Source organism: Entelurus aequoreus, linkage group LG03 (assembly GCF_033978785.1).
Source record: "Entelurus aequoreus isolate RoL-2023_Sb linkage group LG03, RoL_Eaeq_v1.1, whole genome shotgun sequence".
In the NCBI taxonomy this organism is placed as follows: domain Eukaryota; kingdom Metazoa; phylum Chordata; class Actinopteri; order Syngnathiformes; family Syngnathidae; genus Entelurus; species Entelurus aequoreus.
Genome location: NC_084733.1, coordinates 21,136,964 through 21,162,995, shown reverse-complemented (window position 1 = coordinate 21,162,995; position 26,032 = coordinate 21,136,964). Strand labels below are relative to the sequence as shown.

Genomic DNA, 26,032 nt, shown 5'->3' with positions numbered 1-26,032 from the left:
TTCTCTCTCTGTTTAATATGACGTGAGCGATAGCGTTCCACAGCTCCCCATGTGAAGTGCGACTCCTCCCCTTCTCTAATTGTGCAAACTTTCCGTGAGTGAAATATCAGAGGAGCTAAATTATTCACCCCGCGCAGGCAAAAAAACATGTCACCGAGTCGTTGGTGCTTTTGAAAAACCAAGAATAGCAGCAGCGGCGGTCGGTCTCAGAAGGAGAATTACTGAGGAGGGAAATTTGATAATCATATTCATAACTGAAGGATGGTTGAGCATCATTGTGTGAAGTCGCTCTGCCAACAGCCGCAGGTCGCTACCTTCTTCATCAGAGACACACACGCATACACACACAAGAGACTGTTGGCGCCTCAGGAGTGTGTTGGCTTTGGAACACTTGGAAGCAATTATGGGGTGTAAAAAATGGCACTGGGCCACTAATTAAAAAGGATGAAATTGCTTCAAGAATGAAATATTTAATAATAACATGAATAAAAGAGTCGTGGCTATGGATTCATGTTAGTGGTCTGAACTGCAACTTACCAGGAAACACTACGGTAACACGCTAAAAAAACCAAACTTGAATGGAAAAAGAAACAATCTGTGATCAAACCCTATGTCAGACCTGGGCAAATAAAGGCCCGGGGGCCTGGTAAGCTTTTCAATCTGGCCCGCCGGACATTCCCTGCTATGTTGGAATTCTTGTTAATATTGGTACTGTTGTTGATATTGTTCATTTTTGTTTGACTACTTTTGGATTGTTTTGTGTCATGTTTGTGTGTCCTCTCAATTGCTCTGTTGATGGTTATTTTGAATGTTGCTGGGCCGGGGTTTGGTTTTGGAATTGGAATTGTATTCCATCCATCCATTTTCTACCGCTTATTCCCTTCGGGGTCGCGGGGGGCGCTGGAGCCTATCTCAGCTACAATCGGGCGGAAGGCGGGGTACACCCTGGACAAGTCACCACCTCATCGCAGGGCCAACACAGATAGACTGACAACATTCACACTCACATTCACACACTAGGGCCGATATAGTGTTGCCAATCAACCTATCCCCAGGTGCATGTCTTTGGAGGTGGGAGGAAGCCGGAGTACCCGGAGGGAACCCACGCAGTCACAGGGAGAACATGCAAACACCACACAGAAAGATCCCAAGTCCGGGATTGAACTCAGGACTACTCAGGACCTTCGTATTGTGAGGCAGATGCACTAACCCCTCTTCCACCGTGCTGTTTATTATTGTATATTATTTTATTTGACTGATTAATAATACAAATAAAAACATATTTTTTTATATGAAACTCTACAAAATTATTTACTTACTTTACCACTTTACCATTATTTTTTGTTACGCGCAGGAAAAAGAAAACATTTTGCGCCCCTAACCACACTCTGCTGTGACTTGAAATAGTATCATTTGTTTATTAGATTGTCATAACTAAACCTCTCCATAACATGGTATCCTTATTAACTTAGAGCAGTGATTCTCAAACTGTGGTACAAGTACCACTAGTGGTACGTGGGCTCTTTCTAGTGGTATGCCAAAGTGTGTTTTATCGTTCATAGTTAATATTGTAAATCACACACACTTTATTTTCTAGTACATTCTGGATGTCTCATTCAGTAAAAACATGTAAAATTCCATTCTGTTTTTTAAGGCGGTCTGTCATAATGTTTTTTAGCATTCAATCAGACATTATTGTGAGGTTTTGTACTAGTGTTCCTAAAAATTAGATATACTGGCCCCCAGACACATGTTTTTCTCAAAATTTGGCCCCTCGAGGCAAAATAATTGCCCAGGCCTGCCCTATATTAACTATAGGATCAACATTTTAAGGATAGACATGAAAATAATCAATTATTTGATTCTTAGGAATTCTACCAAACGTGTGGAACTGAGTGTTGATTATTTTTTCTGGGCAGTAATGTTATGCTGAATACGACACCGTTGGGGAAACAGGAGCTCAGAACGTTCGCCCATCCCATTAAACCATTTATTTAAAAATAACATTTTCCCAATAGTTTAACAAGTACATTAGGTCATACTGGCAGTTTTAAAGGGCATCTGCTCTTTTTTTTTTTATTCAGCCTACCATTCACAATCCTTATGAGAGATAGGAAGACAACAGTTTTGGGTTTTTTCTGCATTCTAATTTTTAATAATCGGCACATTTTAGGTGGCTAGCAATGCAGCTAATGGGAACAATCCATTTTGCCTCTAAACCACTTTAACAATGCATCCAAAAACTGCCAACAATACTTCATTTACATTCCGTAACTTGTATAATAACCAAGCTGTAGTGAGATTGTTATTGTAAGAACGAACAAACTGTTTTTCTATTGTAGTAACACATTGCCTTCCCACGGCATGCTACGGCATTTGCAAAAGTAAGCTAGCTTCTGCGTCCGACAGCTGAATAGCTTTTGAGTTTGTAATGCACAACACAACGCCATAGGACACTAATCTTTACTGACTGAAAAACATAAACAATCATATTACAGTATCTGTAAAGTATTAGACCACATTTCATGTTTTGTTTGTACACCGCTAGCTCGACAGTGTATGCACTGTAGTTGTAATAACGAGTATATTCAAGTTCATAAAGATACTGTAAGGTTGTGAATCCTTATGTGTCCAAAAATAGTTGTCCTCGTTGTCTGCTACCAAAGTCTGACATGATTAGAACACACTCGCAATAATGTTTGATGAGATGTGATTGTATGCTTGAGTGTATGTATGTATGTATATGTGCTTGTGTATGTACAGTATGTATATATGTTTGTATTGTGAATGTGCATGTGGATGTATATACCGTGCGTATGTACAGTATGTATGAATGTACATACAGTATGTACACACTGATGAGATGTGATGTTTCCCGCGTTCTAAACGCTTTTCCAGCATTATCTGGTCTTATAGTTTCCGGTCTAGTGCAGATTATAGTTGCAGTTAAGAGTTGAACTTATTTTCTAAGCCTCAAGTCACCCCAGTGGGGACTTTGACTCATTAGACCTATGCTGTCATTTTGTGTCTGAAAGATGATAGAATCTGCCAGAGCTGCCCTCTACCTTGGGAAGAGTTAGCTTTTGGAGAACATCAAATGAGCAGCAGGGACACAAACCGTGACCATTAGTTGAGTATATTGTGACAGGGCATGCAGTTTATTAGTACTGTATATCCTCCAGGGAAAAAACAACTCATCCCTCAAGACAAGAAAATAGAGGTAAAGCATAGCACTTCAAGATGTGACAATAATTAGGGCTAGTTTGGCCACATTTGTCTTTTTTGTTGCAAAGGTTTTGTAGTACAAGCCCACAAACACTCTATAACAGACCTGGGCATTCTGCGGCCCGCATCCGGCCCTTTGTGCGTCCCTGTCCGGCCCGCGTGAGGCCAATTATAAATTACAAAATAAATTTAAAAAAGTATCTATGTCGAGTGTGCAATACAACGGTGCTGCTTTTGTTTTGAAAATCGTTATTTGTATTACTTCCGTGTGGACGTATGCGTGTGCGTGATTGTGAGTGAATGTGAACAGCTGCAATCATTAATTACAAAATAAAGTTGAAAAAACATCTATGTCGTGCGCGCAATACAACTGTGCTGCTTTTATTTTGAAAAGTATTATTTATGGGCGTGTGTCCGTGTGTAACCTGCGAGTGAAGGTGCACATGCAGCGACGAGTGATGCACGGTTTACACCCGAGACGCTAAAAAGAGAAAAGTTGATGAAGAATGGCGTGTTTCCAACAAGACATGGACTGCAAAGCAACGTTCCCTCGAAGGTGCGTGCCTGCGCAATTGCGCACTGCTCAAGCGTCTGCTGCGCGCAGCAAATATATGCCAAATCAAACCCCATCTGAATTCTAAACAAAATAAACATATTTATTCTATGTAATTTTGCAATGCAACTCTGAGTGACAGTGACAACAAGCGGCCCTAACAGTGTTCGTCAACACCGTTCAATTATTGTAACGTCTATCGAGATGCTTCGAGGACAGGAATTATATCGATCACTTTATTGAGCAAAACTGTTTATATTCGGACATAACCACACCAAAAACATGAGTAAAACACTTCTATCTCGAAAATCTAGTAATTTTCTGCCGTACAAACCAGGCCAAAACCAACTTGTCATCTGTCACTAACACGCATAGCACTAAACCACTGGTGCGTTTATGGCCACACAAAAAGTCGGACAACTCAAACACCACACAAAGTTACACTATGACTCCTCAGTCATACGTGTGCTTATTTTACTGTCATTTATTATTAATGTTAATTTATTTATATTAGTCATGGAATGCTGTTACACACAATATGTTGAAGTATTACTATTATTATTAATTATTATTATTATTTATCTTACGGTATATATAAAAAAAAATATTGAGCAAAATTGAATTGAAATATTGTCGATGTGGCCCTCCAGCAGTGCTCGGGTTGCTCATGCGGCCCCCGGTAAAAATTAATTGCCCACCCCTATTCTATAAAGAAGGACACTCTAGTGTTTTGCAGTATTTTTTGCACTGCATTGTTAGATTTATACCTTTTGTTCTTCCACACAAACTATGGTTGGTCAAGTGTACATTTCTCTTGTACCTAAAATGGTATTTCACATAAATACCAGGAAAACTAGTCCTTGCATGCTGTTTAAAAATCCAGTTTCTCTTCTGACAATATTATTACTCACTCATCAAAATCATCAGTACATCTAACATTTAAAATTCAACATATCAGTTCAGCAGGCAAGAGATTGACAGAACTGATTGGATTTGTTGTTTGTGAATCACATTATGTTTGCATTATAGATGGGTAACTTTCACATTCAAACCGATACCGGTACCAGAAAATCAGTGCAAAAATATATACAGTACAAAAGGAGTGAAAATAGAATGTAAAAAAAAAATAAAATAAAAAGAATAAAAGTTTTTACAAAATGCAGGATTGAAAATAAAAACATCTGCAGCTCAAAAGTCAAAACTCATTTTTAGCACTACTCCAGGTTTCCACAAACCACCATCTTACCTACTCCCACCCCGACAGAATGAACAGCCTTCCTTAAAATAGTCTAAGACCCTCCCTTGGGCATACCACTGACACAGAAAAAAGGGGGATAACACCAAACTTGTGCCGTCAATGTACACATATAGGTAACAATTTACCATATCTCATGCTAAACATAATCCAGTATATAGATATGCATACCATAGCCCTCTAATGGCACTTGATATATCTATAACAAAATAAAGAAAATATTAAATAATCATAATAAAAAAATGAAGGAAGACTCCATGAAAGAAGGACAACAACTGGATATTTCGGCAAAAATATGAAATTTTGACAAGTATGCAATGGATGGCGTTAAAGGGAGGGCGTAGCTGCGTGAGCGTCGCGTTGAAAGCAGCTGACCACACAGGAAAATAATTCTGACAAGAACTCAAATAAATACTCTGTCGGATAACAAAACATATTTGGGGAGCATTATTGATGATGAGAGTATATTTTATTCTTAAATGAATTTTTTTTAAAAAGAACTTTTCTCATGCAGGGCAAAAAGGCTCATGCTTGAGCAGTGGTTATCACTACTTACTTCACAGATTATTATTTTTTTAATACTAAATACTGGTATCAATACTATTATGATTACGTCAATATTTTTTGGCATCACAACATCTTCTTTTGTTTTTTTTAAATGTATATTATGTTTATAAACTCAGGAAATATGTCCCCGGACACATGAGGAATTTGAATATGACCAATGTATGATCCTGTAACGACTTGGTATCGGATTGATACCCAAATGTGTGGTATCATCCAAAACTAATGTAAAGTATCAAACTAATGTAAAGTATCAAACAACAGAAGAATAAGTAATTATTACATTTTAACAGAAGTGTAGATAGAACATGTTAAAAGAGAAAGTAAGCAGATATAAACAGTAAATGAACAAGTAGATTAATAATTAATTTTCTACCACTTGTCCTTAATAATGTTGACAAAATAATAGAATGGAAAATGACACAATATGTTACTGCATACGTCAGCAGACTAATTAGGAGTCTTTGTTTGTTTACTCACTACTAAAAGACAAGTTGTCTTGTATGTTCACTATAATATTTAAGGACTTAACTGCAATAAAAAACATATGTTTAATGTACCCTAAGATTTTTTGTTAAAATAAAGCCAATAATGCAATTTTTTTGTGGTCCCCTTTATTTATAAAAGTACCGAAATATTGGTAGCGTTACAACACTAGTCACATGATTGTTGCTCCGTGTATTTACAGTTTGAATTCTGCCTGGTGACACCAGATTCAAGCACCCCAGCTTTAATACACTAGTGTCCCGCCTCGGTTACTGTTGTGATACTACTTCCGAAGGAATAACAGTTAACTGTTTTCCGTTTTATTCGGTGTGGGTGCCGTTAATGCAAAACAGTGTTGTGAAAAAAAAGCAGAACATATTAATAGGCTGTGTGTCACACTGGCTTGAACTAAAGGAGCAGACGTGTAGGGCAGCAAACACCTCAGGGCTCACTTGGTCAAGAACACACTGACCCACTGGTGTTTGGCTTTTCTGTCTTATTTTTGCAACATGCCGCAGCAAGGTTGCCCGTGTTGACTTCCTCCACGTTCAAACCTTCCCATTGTGTGCAGAAAAGTGCTGCATTGTGGCCGTAGGAGTTTCTCTTCATGACAGCCCATCACCGTATCTCATTACTCATTGCCTTATTTGGACGAACTGCCTCGCTGAGACATTCTGTCTGACTTGGCTGTCCATCTCAGACGAAGGGTGGGGATGGAGAGGAGGGGATAGTCCACCACAGCCCTCCCCCTTGACCACATTCAGACAATTACACTTGCTTGATGAAACAATCAGGACCACACAACAGCAAGAGACTTCATTCAATGTGGCTTAATGCAGGAAGTCAGAATGAATCAATTTTTAGACCAAGCACCATCTTCTATCTAATATGTGGCCACACATGCAAATGGCAGTTGGGAATTTCAATTCAGCACACTTAGTAGCAAAATAGCATCTGCCATGAGGTGCAGATAGAGGCCATCTTTGTTGTCCGTTGTACAAAAATTCAATTAATGGATCGTGTTATCTGCTGTGTGTCATTCATGCACATTTTTTTTATTTTTTATAAAGGATCATTCCCCTTGTCTCTATAGCAGAGGGTTATTTGAAGGATACAATAACAACCTTAACTGGAGGAGATAGGGAGCTTTTCTGTGACGCATTTAATCTTGAGATAAATAAAAAAGATTGCTAGAGTGTCAGGCCTCCACCAAAGGTTGAACCCTCCTAATGGGAATTGTCACCTTTTACAGAATGTCCACCTGCATATGCCGTAATTGTGTTATTAAAATTAATGTATTATTCATTGAGACGTAAAAGGAAAGTTTTGCAATAGCCAGCGCTTTTCAAATGTTCGTGCTAATCCGCAACAAAACACAAACCTCGTCTCCTGGGTGGAGTAAAATAGCTGACAAAGTCGATTGGATGAACCGAATAGGGTTCGTCCTTGGCCATTCCTTCACAATGTTTCAGGAAAATATGTTAAATTTTGTTTTTTAATTTATTTTTTTTATTTCAATATTGCTAAGAAACACACAATAAACTATAACTTCCTTAGTAGAGGTAACAATTGGTAATGAACTTGGTGGAGGACAATATAGTATACCAGAGGCTCTCAACCTTTTTGACCTAGGGGCCCAGCTTATCCACTACAGAGGGTCCCGAGCTCCACTCAAATATCAACACTGAATTAGTAATTTTACTCTTGATTTTAATGGCATTCAGTAATTATATCGAACCTACTTACAGTTCACACGCTTGTCAAATGATACAAAACCATTTGTTAATCACAAAGATTATTATTTATTTAACACATAAACCTTAGGCTTAGGTCAGGCTGATTAGAAAATTAAGTACTAACCATATATACTGCATAAGAAGGGACTCATAAATAAATAACGGAAAAAAAATAAATGTACAGGCAATTATGTTGTGCTAAAATAAATGAAGTAAATTAATAATGAATATGTTTCTTAACTGAACTGTAAATAAAATTAAAGTGCAAATGAAAATACAGCTTCACCACTTTGCGCTTAAAAAACGTATCTATGACTTAAGTTCCAGACTTCTTCTGTTTGCTTGATATTGACATTACAGCCACAGGTGGTGGAAAAGTGTATTAAAACAGAGTACCGCTGCGGCTCACAGCTGAGAAACAGATTTTTGTTGGCGCCCCAACAATAATTAAGAAACACTGGTCTAATTAACATCTAATTAAGACTCATTCGCACAAAATAAAATGATGTTACCTCCTTGGTAGTGACAAAAAATGATGACAGAACTTCCTTGGTGGAAGTAGAAAACATATTACATTTGGGGTTCATACTACCCACTAAACCAAGGGTCGGCAACCCAAAATGTTGATAGAGCCATATTGGACCAAAAATACAAAAATAAAATCTGTCTGGAGCCACAAAATATTAAAAGCCTTGTATAAGTCTTATAATGAAGACAACATATGACGAAATTGTCTATATTAGCTTTAATAGCCTACTATCAAAAAAACTATGTGTCAAAATCTGACGCAAATCTTTGTTGAGAGAAATGTTGAAATGTAATATTTATTCCACACATTTTTACAACATTCAAAATCATTAGTAAAATGGAGGCTTCTCAGAGGGTGAGATAACTCCTGGAAATGACTGGCATAGAAACGCCAAAGGTATAGATGTGTATGTCCAAGTTAAAGGAAACGGCAGGCTGTCTTCTTCTAGTAGATGTATTACAATCTTTGCAAGCTGGGTAACGTTTGTTATGGTCTATAACGGCACACAAACAACTATCAGAAATGCAGTCAATATTACATACATATAATGTGTCATGAGACATGCAAAAATAAATCAAATTAAGAGGACTTAAAGGAAAATAAATGAGCTCAAATATACCTACACACAAGGCATAATGATGCAATATGTACATACAGCAAGCCTAAATAGCATGTTAGCATCGATTAGCTTACAGTCATGCACAAACCAAATAGGCCTGATTTGCACTCCACACAAGTCAGTAACATCAACAAAGCTCACCTTTGTGCATTCACGCACATTAAAAGTTTGGTGGACAAAATGACACAAAAAAAGAGTGGCATAAAACACGTCTTCGAAAGTCGGAGAAAGTTGTACATGTAAATAAACTACAATGAGTTCATGGACCGCCAAAATTAGTAGGACAAAACAGCGCTCGCCAAATAGTCTGTAATCACTGAAGCATGTTTAATAGAAACAGTGTGATTTCTAACAATTAGGGAGGTTTGTGTCATGTGGTCCTCCTACAGAAACCACATTAAAAGAAAAAACATATTTTTTCCTCATCTTTTAGTATTGTCATGCATGTTTGTAAAAGTTCCAGAGAGCCACGAGGCCGGCGCTATAGAGTCGCGGGTTGCCGACCCCCGCACTAAACCCAGTGGGAATTGGAAGTAGTAGTACTAATAGAAGTTTATGCATAGTACTGCAAACTTAAAATGCCTTTTGTGGAAAATGTTGTGAAAATGCACCCCTGCGTAGACCTTACTAGACGACTCTTAATGATGGGTTGACGGGAAGGTCAGACACTTCATAGCACTCACTCTCTCTCACGATTGATCCATCACGTTGCGAGAAGACGCTTGAGGGTTCAAGAATAAACACGTTGTGCTGCATTTAAACAAAATGTTTTCCGCTGTTCTACTCAAACATTCGTTAATTAAAAGCCATTGTTTTAATTGCTCCAACTATTGCTGATGGTGAAGCCTCAGGTTCTAATACAAGATCTATGTTTAACATTGATTACTGGTGGAGTCGGCATAAAAACCACACTGTAATTAAATGAGCACTTCACTAAGCCCTGAACACCGATTGTCCGATCATAGCCCTGAAAGTGCAAGCAATCGTGTCGATGTTTGAATTTGCATGGTTTGCTGTTGTTGGAAAGACACGTCGATTATATAGATTGAACGCATATAGATTGTACGCAATCAGGGGTATGATTTGTTTTCTCGTTAGTTTGGCAATTGGAGTTTTAATAGTATCCAAATATATGCTGTGTATTGATGAGTTAGTATGTGAGTGGGTCAATACGGTACCGTGTTCATCACATAAATTATGCAAGCAATAAGAGGAAAACAAGAATCTTATTTAGTACCAATACAAAACCCTGCATCTACCACTAAATGCTGGATTCTATACATCACGTGGCCCATTATTTTATCAATCTGATTTTCATACTGGTTTTTCAAACTTGATATTAGCTATTTGTGCATTCATTTAGCAAGCTGGTTATCTCATTAATTACAATTACAACATTTAGAAACATCAAACAAACATAAAACAGGGTGATGAATCCATTGATTAACAAGCCAAAACAACAAGCTGAACTATCCTGTCGGCGCTGCTCTACCAACTCACAAACACAGAAGTTATTTTGGTAACCTCACAATAACCATATTGCTACAATAGAAAATACATTGAAAAAGTAAACAAAGTAAGCAGACAGAGGGAGAGAATGGAAAGGGCGCGGAGGAGGAGCCATGTGTGTGCTCTAAACGAGAAGTGGTCTTCTCCACCGCTGTGATATAAGTCCGCTTTGGCATCTTTTTCCAGAAAAGTTTGTTCTCGTCACAATTAAAATCTTGCTGCAGTCTGAAGCCTGCTTTGTCATTCTCTTCATTATGAGCAGGCACAAAAAAGCTGCCAGCAAGACAAAAAAATTAATGAATGAATGAAGAAGTCGTACACAGAGTCATGGTTCACAAACAGAGACCTATTTGGTCAGATCTAAAAGTTTGTAAATTGAAAAGTTTGCAAACAGAGGGGTTAATAAATTAAACTTCCACTGTACATTAGTTTTTTTTTTCAAATCTCAAGATTTTTTCTTGTAAAGTGTGCACCGTATACAAAGGAGTACGGAAGCTGGACAAATAAGATGCCAAAAACCAACCACTTTCATGTGGTATTGGACAGAAAGGAGGACTTTTTTTCTCCTCCATTTGAAAATGCGGACGTTATGAGCACCACTGTCTGATTCCTATTAAAGCAAGTCATCAGAATCAGGTAATACACCAACTTATATTCTTGTCTTCATGAAAGAAAGGAATCTATATGTGTTAAACATGTTTGCATTATCTTTAAACACCTTTAACTTGTTAACAATATTAACTATATGTGTTAAACATGCTTGTATTGTCTTTAAACACCTTTAACTTGTTAACAATATTAACTATATGTGTTAAACATGCTTGCATTATCTTTAAACACCTTTAACTTGTTAACAATATTAACTATATGTATTAAACATTCTTGTATTATCATTAAACACCTTTAATTTATTAAAAATATTAACTATATGTGTTAAACATGCTTGCATTATCATTAAACACCTTTAACTTGTTAACAAAAACATATATTTCATAAATAAGTAAATATAAATTATATATATGAATGTGGTAGATTCCCGCGACTTGATCAGTTGAAAAGTAGCTCGCCTGCAGAAAAGTGTGAGCACCCCTGGTCTATCTGCTATCGTGGCAAGGAACCCCTTGTAAAACAGATTCTGAATCTCATTGGGTCTACTTCCGATTAAATAGAGGTCACTAACTAACTAAACTAACACAATAGCTAGATTACAAAAGCATATAGCTGTTCACTACAACATAACTGTTAGGTAGCATAAAAGGTAAAAATCTAGTTAATAAAATGTGCTCATTATCATTAATTAATTAACTAATTGGGGACAGCGTGGCGCGGTTGGCACAGTGGCCGTGCCAACAACCTGAGGGTTCCTGGTTTGATCCCCTGCTTCTACCATCATAGTCATCTCGTTGTGTCCTTAGGCAAGACACTTCACCCTTGCTCCTGATGGGTCGTGGTTAGGGCCTTGCATGGCAGCTCCCGCCATCAGTGTGAGAATGTCTGTGTGAATGGGTGAATGTGGAAATAGTACCTTGAAGGTAGAAAAGCGCTATACAAGTATATCCCATTTACCATTTACCATTTAATTACTGGAAATCAGTTTTTGAGCGATGAATTAGCTGTTTTGAACAGGAGGGCTGTGACCTTATGATACAATACAATAAGCCATGGGGCTCTTAACCTTTTTGACCTCGGGGCCCAACTTTTTCACTACAGTAGGGCCTGAGACCCACTCAAGTATTTATACTTAATTAGTAATCTTACTTGTGTTCAATAATTATATCTTACCTATAAACAATCTTGTCAAATGATATGAAACCACATGTTGATCGAGTGTTTCCCATAAACTGCCAAGATACCTGTGGTGGTGGGGGCGTGGCTATGGGCGTGGCTATGGGCGTGGTCACCATGACATCGTCGGATAATTTGCATAATTTACTACAATGATATGATTTTCTCTAAAAAGGCTAAAAAAATGTATACTTACTAATTGATAATAACAGTTTTGTTTTAAACGTCCATCCATTTTACAATATAATTACAACACTTTATGTACATATTTATATACAGATTTGAACAATAAGTTATTCACTGAAATATATTTATTAATTGTGGTTCTTACAAAAAATATATCTTATAAAATATAAAAGCTAAAATGTCTCTTAAAGCTCTGCCCCTTTAATTAGTGCATACTAAATAATTTAACTTTAGCCTACTACTACAACCATATTATTTACCAGCAACATAAAGTGAAACAGAGGCAGAGGTGTCCTGCCACAGTCAGTAACAAATAAACAGAAAACAGTAGTGGTCAAATACAAATAAGGCAACAAGTAAAGTAAAGTAAATCTGAACAGCCTATATGGGCATCTACATCAACTATATGATTTGCCTGAGAAGCTGGACAGGACAAAAATATATACGGTATATATATATATTGTGGCAAATGCAAGAAACACAGCGTTGTTTCTTTGAGGTCTTTATTGTAAGACTGCCAACATAAGAATGCACAAACAAACACAATATGCACTTTTATAGTGTGCCCAAGAAGGTACATAAAACCACACCCATTCTGCTGAGTGTGAGCATGGTCCTAGTGCCCGCCACCCCCCCCCCCCCCCCCCCGAACACCCAGACAGCAAGTTATGGGGAAAAAGAAAACCTGTCAGGGGGCCTCACTCGCCTGCCGTAACGGCTACAATGTCCATCCCGCGAAACGGGTGTGCCTTGTGGAGCAGAACAAACATCAGGGTCCGGGGGAGGCGAAAGACATTCAACCCGAACAGATTTTGGGGGGCGACCTCGGCGGGGGACTTGGCCCGGCAGTATTTCTTCACCTGCAACACAATGCGCCGGTTTAAGTCTGTCCAGAGAAACGCATTCCCTGCGCCCGCCCATATCCAGCACAAAGTTTTTAGGACCGCGTTCCAGCACCCTAAATGGGCCATCGTAAGGCGGTTGGAGGGGCGAACGGTGGGCGTCGTGACGTACGAAGACAAAACGGGCAGATTTAAGCTCCGATGGCACAAACGACTTAGGGAAACAGTGGTGAATCGGGCCGGGAGCCAAGGACCCCCTCGACAAAAAGGGAAACGGTCGCGGGGTACAACCCTCAGGTAAAAATTCCCCCGGAACGCGGAGTGGCTGACCGAACACCAATTCAGCGGGGGCCGCTGCAAGATCCTCTTTAGGGGCTGAGCGCAACCCGAGCATAACCCAAGGTAAACGGTCAATCCAATTGCTATCAACGAGCGCCGCACGCAAAGCCGCCTTAAGCGACCGGTGAAAACGTTCACATAAGCCGTTAGCTTGGGGATGGTAGGCTGTAGTACGGTGCACCTGCACACCCAAGGACTGGGCCAACGCTGACCAAAGCTCTGACACAAACTGGGATCCCCTGTCCGAGGTGATATCAGACGGCGTGCCAAAACGCGCAACCCAGGCTGACAAACGCGCGAGCAACGGCTACCGAGGCAGTGGAGGAACGAGGAACCGCTTCCGGCCATCTGGTGGTACGATCTACCATCGTTAGCAAATGTGTATAACCCTGCGACGGAGGGAGGGGGCCAACTAAGTCTACATGCACGTGGTCAAACCGCCTGACCGGAATCGGAAATGGTTCGAGGGCCGCCTTTGTGTGCCGGTGGACCTTGGCGCGCAGACATGCCACGCATGCGGCTGCCCACTGCCTAACATCCTTCCTAAGGCCAGGCCAAACAAACTTGGCACCAACCAACTTGACGGAAGCCCGAACGCCAGGGTGCGACAGGGAGTGTATTGCGTCAAAAACCTGGCGGCGCCAGTCTACCGGAACAACCGGCCGAGGGCGGCCAGTGGAAACATCGCAGAGGAGGGCGGGACCGCCATCCTGAACTACCACCTCCTCGAGCACTAGCGCTGTACCGTCAGTTTTGAGTGCGCGGATGTCGGGGTCGTCGGGCTGGTCAGCGGCCATTCCCGAAAAATCTAAACCGAGCTGCACGGGGCACACGAGTACGCGTGAGAGACAGTCAGCCACAGGGTTGGCCTTACCGGCCACATGCTGAATGTCCGTAGTGAACTCAGAGATGGCCGACAAGTGACGCTGCTGACGGGCTGACCAAGGCTCTGTGACCTTTGACATGGCAAACGTCAGGGGTTTGTGGTCAACAAAAGCCGTGAAGGACCGACCTTCCAACAGAAAACGAAAATGGCGTGTTGCAAGATACAGTGCCAACAACTCTCGGTCAAATACACTGTACTTCCGCTCGTTATCTCGCAGTTTACGACTGAAGAACGCATGGGGCTGCCATACATTCGCCACCCGCTGCTCAACTACAGCGCCCACGGCGACATCAGACACGTCCGTTGTCAAAGCCACGGGCGCCGCAGAAACAGGGTGGGCGAGGAGAGCAGCCTCTGCGAGCGCGGATTTAGCCCTATGAAAAGCTTGGACTCGCTGAGGAGACCATTCGAGGGAATCGCTTGCCTTTTTGTTCCGTAGGGCACCATAAAGAGGCTGCAGGAGGTGGGCAGCGCGAGGAAGGAACCGATTATAAAAATTAATCATGCCCAAAAATTCCTGCAGAGATTTGACAGTGGAGGGACGAGGAAAATCTGCCACACTTGCACATTTGAAGGCAAAGGGATCGCACCCAGCGACAAAATACGGTGACCTAAAAAATCAATCTCTGACAGCCCAAACTGACATTTAGAAGGATTGACGATCAGGCCGTGCTCGTCAAGACGTGTGAACACCTGTGTTAGGTGTGACTGGTGCTCCTCGGCTGAAGGACTCGCCACCAAAATGTCGTCCAGATAAACAAACACAAAATTGAGGCCGCGCAAAACTGAGTCCATTAATCTCTGAAAGGTTTGTGCCGCCCCCTTCAGGCCAAAAGGCATACGCAGGAACTCAAAAAGCCCAAACGGGGTTATTACTGCGGTCTTGGGCACGTCCTCGGCACGCACCGGCACCTGGTGATAACCACGAACTAAGTCTACCTTCGAGAAAATGGCGGCGCCAGCCAGGCGCACCGAAAAGTCCTGGATGTGCGGAATAGGGTAGCGGTCGTGCGTTGTGATGTTGTTAAGGCGGCGAAAATCCCCACAAGGCTGCCAGGAACCGTCTGACTTGGGCACCATGTGCAAGGGCGAGGCCCACGGGCTATTAGAACGCCTAACGATGCCTAAACGCTCCATAGTAGCAAACTCCTCTTTAGCAATGGTTGATTTAGCCGCGTCAAGACGGCGCGTGCGCGCAAAAACTGGCGGGCCCATCGTGGGAATGAAATGTTCGACACCGTGTTTAGTGTCCGCGGTGGAAAAAGCGGGAGTGATTAATGACGGAAAATCCGCCAGCAAACATTGAAAAACGTCACCAGATACCAAATAATTAGCGTGTGTTAACGGTCCAAGTCCCCCCGCCTTACATGTGAAAGTTGAAAAAGACACAGCATCAATCAATCGGCGGTTAGCAACATCAACAAGCAGTCCATTAGCACACAGAAAATCCGCGCCAATAATGGGAACCGTGATGGCGGCGATGATAAAGTCCCACTGGAATTTGCGTCCATGAAAGCACACGGTCAACAACCTGGAGCCGAAAGTGTCGATCGACGAGCCGTTGGCGGCATTCAGCAGCGGCCCGCAGCCACCTGTCGCCCTGTCCGCGTCCGTGGCCGGTAACAGGCTGACTTGCGAACCGGAGTCCACCAGGAAACGTCTCCTTGACGACGAGTCAGCGATGAAGAGCAGCTCACTTGCTTCGCCGGCGCCCACAGCTGCTACTGAACGCTGGCGTTGGAATTTCCCGGGGCCGTGAAGGAGCATGGAGGGACACACCGTTGAGCTTTGGCGCCAAAACGTTGATGGAAGAAGCACTGGCTCGCTTCGCGCCTTTTGCGGGTAGCGACTCCCGCCACCACTGCTGGGTCCGAGTTCTCCATCGTCTGCAGGGGGGGCGCTTCTACGCTCTGCATGGCAAACCGTCTGGAAGCCAGAAGCACCCGGTCAGCTTCTTCAGCCAAGCCCCGGTAGTCGCCGGAGGCCAGAGAAGCGGAGTTAGCCAACACCGCACGGGCCGCAGGTGGTAGTTGCCGCAAGAAAAGATGCGGGAAAATGAACCCGCCCTCCTCGGAGCCCAGCAGCGACAGCATACTGTCCATCAGATCCAAGGCGGTGCTATCGCCCAAACCGGGCAGGGAAAGAAGTCTATCTGCCCTCTCAGCGTCAGTTAGAGTAAATCTCCGAAGCAGAAGATTCTTGAGTGCAGCGTACTTGCCGCGCTGTGGAGGCGTTCGCAACAGCTGCATGGCGCGGCGAGTGGTCGCCTGGTCAAGGGCTGTTACGACCAAGTAATACCGGGAGTCGTCGCCGGCGATTCCTCGCAGGTGGAAAAGTGCCTCGATGTGCTGGAACCATGATGCCGGGTCGCTCTGCCAGAACTCCGGAAGCTTTGTCCCCGCGGGGGTTGCAGGTTGCTGGAGTTGGGGCGACATGGCCGATGAAGACACCGCTTCCTCTTCTGCGTGAAACATCACGTCGGGGTCACCAATGTGGCAAATGCAAGAAACACAGCGTTGTTTCTTTGAGGTCTTTATTGTAAGACTGCCAACATAAGAATGCACAAACAAACACAATATGCACTTTTATAGTGTGCCCAAGAAGGTACATAAAACCACACCCATTCTGCTGAGTGTGAGCATGGTCCTAGTGCCCGCCACAATATATATATATTTTTTTTATTTGTGGCGGACGTAATTCTTTCGTGGCGGGCCGCCACAAATAAATGAATGTGTGGGAAACACTGTGATCACAAAGATTATTATCAAAAATGAAGTCAAGCTGATTACAGTAACCCGTAAACAGTAATAATATACATGTTTTTAAAATGGCCTGTCAAACAATTTAAGTGCATATGAAAATACAGCTTCACCACTTTAGTCATAATTTTTGCGCTTAGGAAACTGCTCTATGACTTTAGCTCCAGACTTCTGAGATTGTCATTACTGCCACAAGACCCACATTTTTGCACTGTAAATCATAGTAAATGTACAAAAAAGAACGTTTTGTATCATCCTGACACCCAAACACAAATGTCTACTGCAGAGGATGTTAGTTCTCATGAGAAAATGTATCGAGTTTCTTAACTTTTGGAAATGGCAGCCTCTCTCTGATTACTGCACGCTATCCTGTTGTTTGAGGTCTCGATCAATAATGCCACAGCTGTAATTACAGCGTTTACGGTATATTTAGCATGCGAATGAGTGATTTCGCATTGAAAGAAGCCCTGCAGAAAATGAAGGCGACGAGTCCTGATGGAGTGTGGCAGCAGGGTATGAGGCAATAACATCATTCCCTAATAGACCTAACCTAACTGCATGAAGCTTCCTATACTGTATGACTGTGCCTTTGATATTCAGGAAGTATGAATTATGCATCCTTGCATTAATTATCTATTAGCCTTCCAGCCTGGTATCATTTCAAAGCAGCTTTATTCTTCTTGTGTTGATTCTGTAAGTCTCAGACTAAACAAGATCTATGATTTGGGATGACAATTATCGCTGTAATTTGTCATAAGGCGCAGCTCCTCGCTGACATTTGTGCCATGAAAAGGCAAACATGAAATGCAAAACTGAAAGTTGTGAGCATTTGTTGTGATGAAAAAGAAACTAGGGTAAAAATGATGAGTTGAAAAGCGGGGAGGAAGAAGCGCTTATGATTTATGATTGGAGTTCATTATCAGCCTGGCTGCTTGAGTTATTGCTATCATTAAGCATTTCGGGAATCATTAGCGTGTCAAACTATGAAGTTGTTTTCTTAAAATGTGTAAAATGAAAAAGCATGAGTCGAAACACAATCAACATGACTGATTTCTGGACTTGAACCAAATTTCAAATTAACTGAATCCTATCAAAATAAATCCTATCGATATTGTCCCCTTTCGATATTTTCTGTGCGCAGAACAAAAGGTGCAGATTTATCTGGAATATGCTAATATCTATATATGTTCAAACTGTATTCATGAGCTCAACATGGCCCAAAAATCATATCTTCTTGCTCAATTTAGACCTTTTCTGCCTCATAGGTGATTCAAGTGTAATATGTAAATAAACATTGATTGATTGATTGATATGCCAACTTCTCCATTAGATAGCACAACTAATGTAGCTACAGCTGGCGTATCAAGAGTGTCGTGGTGGGATGCATTTATGTAGTGTTGGATTATACATTTCTTGTTTAAATGTGGTTGTTTTTCTTTTATGTCTGGTTTCCCTGTTCCTGGGGATCAATTACCGTACTTTTCGGGTGAGAGAGCGCACCTGTATTTAAGCCGTATCCCCCCAAAAAAAAAAAATTATATATAAGCCGCAGATATATACCGGCACCTATATAAACACTCACTTTTTTTTCCAAAGAGTGCCTGCCACACGGTAGTAAAACAGCTGATCAAACAAAACAGAAGTCATGGTCATGAACCCACTAGCTGTGGAAGCGAGCTCTCCAATCAGCTAAACAGACTCAATATTTCCACGGTGACGTTTTGGTAAATTTAAAAAACTGAAACAGTACAAAAAGAATGACATTGTAAGTTAATGATACTAAAACAGACACTCATAAACGTGTTAGCATGTTAGCTAATGCTAACGACGCTAGCTTGATTACATTACGATAGCACGTACAAATATGCATGAAAATACTCCTACTGACATCACACATGGGACGGTTTAGTAAGTATGGATTGTTTTAGTTGCATTGTAAAACTTACAAACGTGGCTTGGAGTGATGAATAAAGAATCCTTTCGAGCAGAAACACTATAAACGAATAGTAGATGAAACAGGATATATTTGATATTCAAGGCACAAAACACTAGTACATTTTCAACTTGCTGCTCCTGTAGCCAGCGAACTCGTCCAAAAGATGGCGCTATAGCACAAACAATAACATCTTTTCAGTGTCTCTGTTGGCGTTAAAAACATACAAAACAATATGGCCGTTAGCGAAAAAAAATCAGTCAATGACCCGCACCGTTTTTAACTTAAGCCGCTGGGTGCAAAGCGTAGAGAAAAAAATAGCGGCTTATAGTCTGAAAAATATGGTACAGTTGTCCTCTGCCACGTCGCGCTTCAAAGTTTGCGGCTTCATTACATCGGGAAAAAAAACTAAACATATTACAATACTGAATTAGGCATTTTTTCAGCATATGAACTAAAAATAGCACTGCTGCCATAATATTGGCCACTATATGGGACCAAACCAATCAGACCCTGCTGTTCAGTATCGTGGCGTCTGATTAGCTCAGCCTCAGGCAACATGTAAAAGTGACTATTTGGCAGTTATTTCATGTCTGGTGGGTTGTCATAATGTGAAAAAAATTACAGATTAGTATGCTTTTGCTATGAAAACATTCAATTTATAATCAAGTATTTCACCACGGTCATTTAACAGCGATAAAAAAGGGTTTAGTGTAAGCTCAATTTTAAAATTAAATACATTACTGTATGTTCTCAAAAGATGGCCTCCTCTCAAATAAATGGTTGTGTGTGCTACTATACACTGGAGCGTGCAAGTTGTAGAATACATTATGGTCGTCAACAAGTAGAAATGTTTAGATTAGCCTCACTACAGCTATCAATTATTTGTTTTATTCGATTAATCGAGTAATCGGATAAAACATGTATTTTAAAAAAAATTGCGATAAATGCAAAAAAACTTTATTGTGCTTGCCATAACTTACTTTTTTCTCCTAATCATCAACATTAAAATTGCACTTTTAACATGTGCATTAATAAAAAATAAATAAATAAAAATGCGGTTCACCCTCACATACGTTTTGGCATCCACACACCAGCGCTCTAATGTGCGCTCTATAGCAGCGGTCATGCGGAAATTATGTCTGTTTATGTAAAGTTCTGGGCCCTATACACAATTTTATAAATTTGTATGAGTTACACACATGAAACCATTCATCGAAGCAACATTTTTCTAATCAAATTAATCGATAAATTTTGGAGCCCTACTGTGTTTATTTCCTCACTTTTGGAGCTTAAGGTTGAGAAGTTTAGATATCATTGCCTCCACTTTAAGCGGCGTCATGCCTTAATTGTGTTTTGCAAATAGATGCCCGGCCCTCCCTGCAGTTAAGTAAACAATATCCACTGTATCCTCCTGAGAACCAATGCCGTCTGCAGTTTTTGGTCGATTTCTTTTTCGTTAAAAATAGCCATGTTATGCAAAACATAAATGTCCACTGCACAGGACGCTGGTTCTCAGGAGGATGTGGGGAAATACACTAATGCTTGTTTTATGATTATGCTAGAAATAAAAGCGAGCATAACTCCGTCTCTTCATGCTCAATGAGAAACTCAAACAACCAGGTCCACACATGGAGTCATTATTTTATATTACGCCTCCTCCATTACATCTCAATTATTTCAGCCTGGCAGCTCATTTTGTGTCATATGCATCCACTAATTTCAGTTACAAATGGTCTCCCTTCTCCTCAGAGAATGTCAATTACTGTATATCACCTCCTAATGTGTTGCTCTGACATCATGAGACTCAAGACGTTATTTCCATCAAACTGGTCGAGCTGCACGGCTCCTTTATGTACATGGAGCACATATGAGCGGGACTCTTCTCATTTCGGATGCATGCAATTTTAATGGCGAGGCGATGAGTCAGGCACTTACAGTACAGTGAGTTGTATTACATACGGACATTATTCTCAATGCACGCGGCTGGTATGCATGAGTGGTGGTGAAGTACACTAACTTTGATTTTCCTGAAAATGTTGAATTTTTCATGGCCGGTGCTACCCAACCCAGTGCTTTCCTCACTGTGAGCTACCGTAAAAAAACCATAAATGTGGACTCTTTGTTTTTAGCTCCTAGCATGTAGCATTATACAAAATACAATGGCCAATAATATTTTTTTCTGTATTATTATATTTATTTAATTGTATACTAAACACGATTTTTTTCAATGGTATTTATGGCTTTTAATTTCATTTTGTCTACAAAATTCTTTACTTAAGTCAGTGCTTTACCATCATTTTCTGTTACGGCCCCCTCTACTACCAGGAAAAAGAAAACATTTTGCGCCCCTAACCACACTCTGCCATGACTTTAAATAGTATCATTTGTTTATTAGATAATCATAACTAGACCTCTCCATAACATGGTATCCTTATTAACTTAGAGCAGTGATTCTCAAACTGTGGTACAAGTACTACTAGTGGTACTTGGGCTCTTTGTAGTGGTAGGCCAAAGAATCACTTAAAGGCCTACTGAAATGAATTTTTTTTATTTAAACGGGGATAGCAGATCTATTCTATGTGTCATACTTGATCATTTCGCGATATTGCCATATTTTTGCTGAAAGGATTTAGTATAGAACAACGACGATAAAGATTGCAACTTTTGGTATCTGATAAAAAAAAGGCTTGCACCTACCGGAAGTAGCGTGACGTAGTCAGTTGAACGTATACGCAAAGTTCCCTATTGTTTACAATGATGGCCGCATGAAGTGAGAGAGATTCGGACCGAGAAAGCGACAATTTCCCCATTAGTTTGAGCGAGGATGAAAGATTTGTGGATGAGTAAAGTGCAAGTGAAGGACTAGTGGGGAGTTGAAGCTATTCAGATAGGGAAGATGCTGTGAGAGCCGGGGGTGACCTGATATTCAGCTGGGAATGACTACAACAGTAAATAAACACAAGACATATATATACTCTATTAGCCACAACACAACCAGGCTTATATTTAATATGCCACAAATTAATCCTGCATAAAAACACCTGCGTGTTTGTTATGCTAGCTCCTAGCTCCTCTGCTAGCTCCTAGCTCCATAGAACACGCCAATACAATTCAAACACCTGATCAACACACACAATCACTCAGCCCAAAAGACCGTTTACCTAACCCAAGGTTCATAAAGCTTATATATTTTTAAAAAGTTACGTACGTGACGCGCACAGACGGTCAAGTTATCGAATGTTTAGCAGCCAAGGCTGCATACTCACGGTACCTGATATTCAGCTGGGAATGACTACAACAGTAAATAAACACAAGACATATATATACTCTATTAGCCACAACACAACCAGGCTTATATTTAATATGCCACAAATTAATCCTGCATAATAACACCTGCGTGTTTGTTATGCTAGCTCCTAGCTCCTCTGCTAGCTCCTAGCTCCATAGAACACGCCAATACAATTCAAACACCTGATCAACACACACAATCACTCAGCCCAAAAGACCGTTCACCTAACCCAAGGTTCATAAAGCTTATATATTTAAAAAAAGTTACGTACATACGCAAAAAAAAGCCAAAGCTGCATACTCACAGTAGCACGTCTGCGTCTTTGTCATCCAAATCAAAGTAATCCTGGTAAGAGTCTGTATAGTCCCAGTTCTCTACAGGCGTCTGTGTATCCAAGTCAAATGTCCTCCTGGTTAGAGTCTCTGTTATCCGAGTTCTTCCATCTTGACTGCATCTTTCGGGAATGTAAACAAAGAAGCGCCGGCTGTGTACTGTTGTGGCTGACTACGTTCGAAAAATACGTCCATTTCGCACCGACAACTTTCTTCTTTGCTTGCTCAGCTTCCTTCTTCATAATGCAATGAACATGATTGAAACAGATTCACGAACACAGATGTCCAGAATACTGTGGAATTATGAAAGGAAAACAGAGCTTTTTCGTATTGGCTTCAATGTGGAAGGCATACCCGTGTTCGCCGGTCTACGTCACGCGCATACGTCATCCTCAGAGGCGTTTCGAACCGGAAGTTTAGCTGCAAATTTAAAATGTCACTTTATAAGTTAACCCGGCCGTATTGGCATGTGTTATAATGTTAAGATTTCATCATTGATATATAAACTATCAGACTGCGTGGTCGGTAGTAGTGGGTTTCAGTAGGCCTTTAATTAGATATTGTAATGTAACTGTTTGATTTTACTTTTCAGTGGTGCTGTTCAAACTGGGTCTTAAGTTACAATATACATGTTAAGTCAGACCTGGGCAAGTTAAGCTTTTCAATCTGGCCCGCCGGACATTCCCAAATAATTGTTTTAGATCTTTAAGATGGAAACTGTAGCTGCCATTATGATGTGCAGTGATGTTTTAAAATGACCGTAAGTCATGAACTATACAAAGTATTTCAATGGTTGGAATCTGCGCTTTTGCATGATATACTAGTTACTATGGTAATCTAAGTCACAGCAGCTCAGAAGTGGCACCAAGCAGTGTGGTTGGGGAGTGTTTCCACAGAGTGTTTCCAGAGCGGCCAGCCTGAAATGCGGGTGTCAGGGACAGACGCGGAAGGAGATTTTTTACAACAAAGTTCTAAAGCTTAGTGATACATCAGATATATCAAATCGTAGGTGTTTTGTTTTTTTTACCCTTCGCGTTCATATTTCGCTGTGTTTGTTGCATTTTTGTTGCGTTTCCCTTGATTGTAAAATATGTCGATCGAGAGGGGGTGTGACGTTCATATGTTGTCAATATTCAGTGTTTTACCGTTCATAGTTAATATCGTAAAATCCCACATTATTTATTTTCATGTACATTCTGGGTGTCTCGTTGAGTAAAAAAAAAATAAAAAAAATTCCATTCCATTTTTTAAGGCGGTGTGTCATAAGGTTTTTAACATTCAATCAGACATTATTATGAGGTTTTGTATTAGTGTTCCTAAAAATATATATATTGGCCCCCAGACATATTTTTTTCTCTAAATTTGGCCCCCCGAGTCAAAATAATTGCCCAGGCCTGTGTTAAGTAAAACATCTGCCTTGCTTTTAATGAATACGTATGCCTACTATGACACTGTATATTAATGTTGGTCTTGATGGTGGTACTTGGGGAGCCAAGTGTTTTCTGAGGTGGTACTTGGTGAAAAAGGTTTGAGAACCATTGACTTAGAGTAAACTAAATAAGAAATATAGATAAACTTACAACAAATAATAACTTTATTATCATTGTTTTTTGTCTGTAACAGAAAAGATCAATTGGCCTGAAATTAAAAAGAGAAAATAGATCCTTATATCAAACTATAAACATTTCGGTAACACATTAGTATGGGGAACACATATTCACCATTAATTAGTTGCTTATTAACATGCAAATTAGTAACATATTGGCTTTTAATTAGTCATTATTAAGTACTTATTAATGCCTTACGCTGCATGACCTTATTATACAACCAGCCAACAGCCATTAACTAAGAGTCTTCCCTCAATAACCTCAGAATTATTGCTTATTAGTAACCCTAACCCTACCCTTAACCCTTATATGTTCCCCTAGTGTCCAAATAACTCTATATTAAGTCTTTGTTACTTTAATAAGCAACTAATTAATGGTGAATATGTTCCCCATACTAAAGTGTTACCAACATTTCTTTACCAACTTAACCAATTTGATATAAAAAAATTAAATTAAATAAACTCAATAAATACATACAAAAATCTAATATAGCAATAAGTCAGGAGCACAACATATAAAATACTTCAACCTACAAAATAAAGATTTTTTTTTCAATACAGTAAATCAAAATGGGGTTAAAATCAGGGTTATTGGCTACAACGAGCAACATTTTGTCGTGCGCAGCTTTTCGAAGCTGTGTTTGAAGCATGATACCGATAAGGCTCACGCGTAACTCCCCTGGCATCTTTCTGCCCCCCACCCAGGAGGGCCTGCCCCAATATTTGAGAAGGACTGACTTAAGTCAATGTTTCTTCATGCTTCATGCGCATGCTTTCACGCAGACACCCAACACTATGTCACTTCAACATTGAGGCCATGCTAAGCTGAAGTGTTACATTATGGGTATCTAGGCCAATGTGTGACAAACTCCAAACTAACCCACCCCCCTTAACACAGCTCATCTTCCCGCAGGGAAATATGTGCAGCAATCATTCACAAACGCTGAAGCCCACCTGCCGCAATACACACAGCGCTGTAACCAGCAACGCCCACGTGCTAATTTCATTTGATGGCTGCTGCGTTGTCGGCTATTTGCTATTAAGGCAACACAAACGTCCATCATTGCCTCAAGTAATTTGATTCAATGTCAGTTTTATGCATCAAAACACTGAAATGCAGTTCAACACTGATACTATGAAGCGCTAACAGCTTGTTGGCGGAATCATCAATAAGAGTTAATTTGCATTAGCGCAACAAGGACAATTAAATAAAACAATTTTTCATTTGTTAATGAGACCAACGGCAGACCAATCAGAGAGCGATGGGTTTGTTCATATTTACAATGTTGGGTAATGCAATAGAGTTACAAGTTTGTGTTAGGGACCTCTACAGGGAAGACCGACGCTGTGTAATTTATTCAAATCTTATTCCACTCCAAGCCACACTGTTGTCTTAGGGTCTTTTGTCAATGTTTCCCCCGACTATGTGTTTAATGGACTCTTCAAATATTGTGTGCTGGGAAGAATGGCAAGGCACATTAAATATGTACTGTCATGAGCATATTTATATTAGTCACCAAGTCCATTTGCTGTGTTTTTTTTTATCTAAGAGGATGCGTACATGTAGCACACAATAAATGTTCGACAGCATTCATG

The 26,032-nt window shown here is 40.6% G+C and overlaps 2 protein-coding genes across 2 annotated transcripts in view; one reads left to right on the top strand and one right to left on the bottom strand.

The window, feature by feature from the left end:
* Positions 1 to 26,032, top strand: part of LOC133646269 (uncharacterized protein C14orf132) — a 104,965-nt gene that overhangs the window by 9,780 nt on the left and 69,153 nt on the right.
* Positions 15,999 to 26,032, bottom strand: part of LOC133646268 (uncharacterized) — a 97,928-nt gene continuing 87,894 nt past the window's right edge. The window contains exon 4 of the mRNA XM_062041452.1: positions 15,999 to 17,058. Within this exon, the coding sequence (XP_061897436.1) occupies positions 16,236 to 16,988 (753 nt within the window). The 5' untranslated portion in view covers positions 16,989 to 17,058 and the 3' untranslated portion in view covers positions 15,999 to 16,235. The remainder of the gene's footprint in view (positions 17,059 to 26,032) is intronic.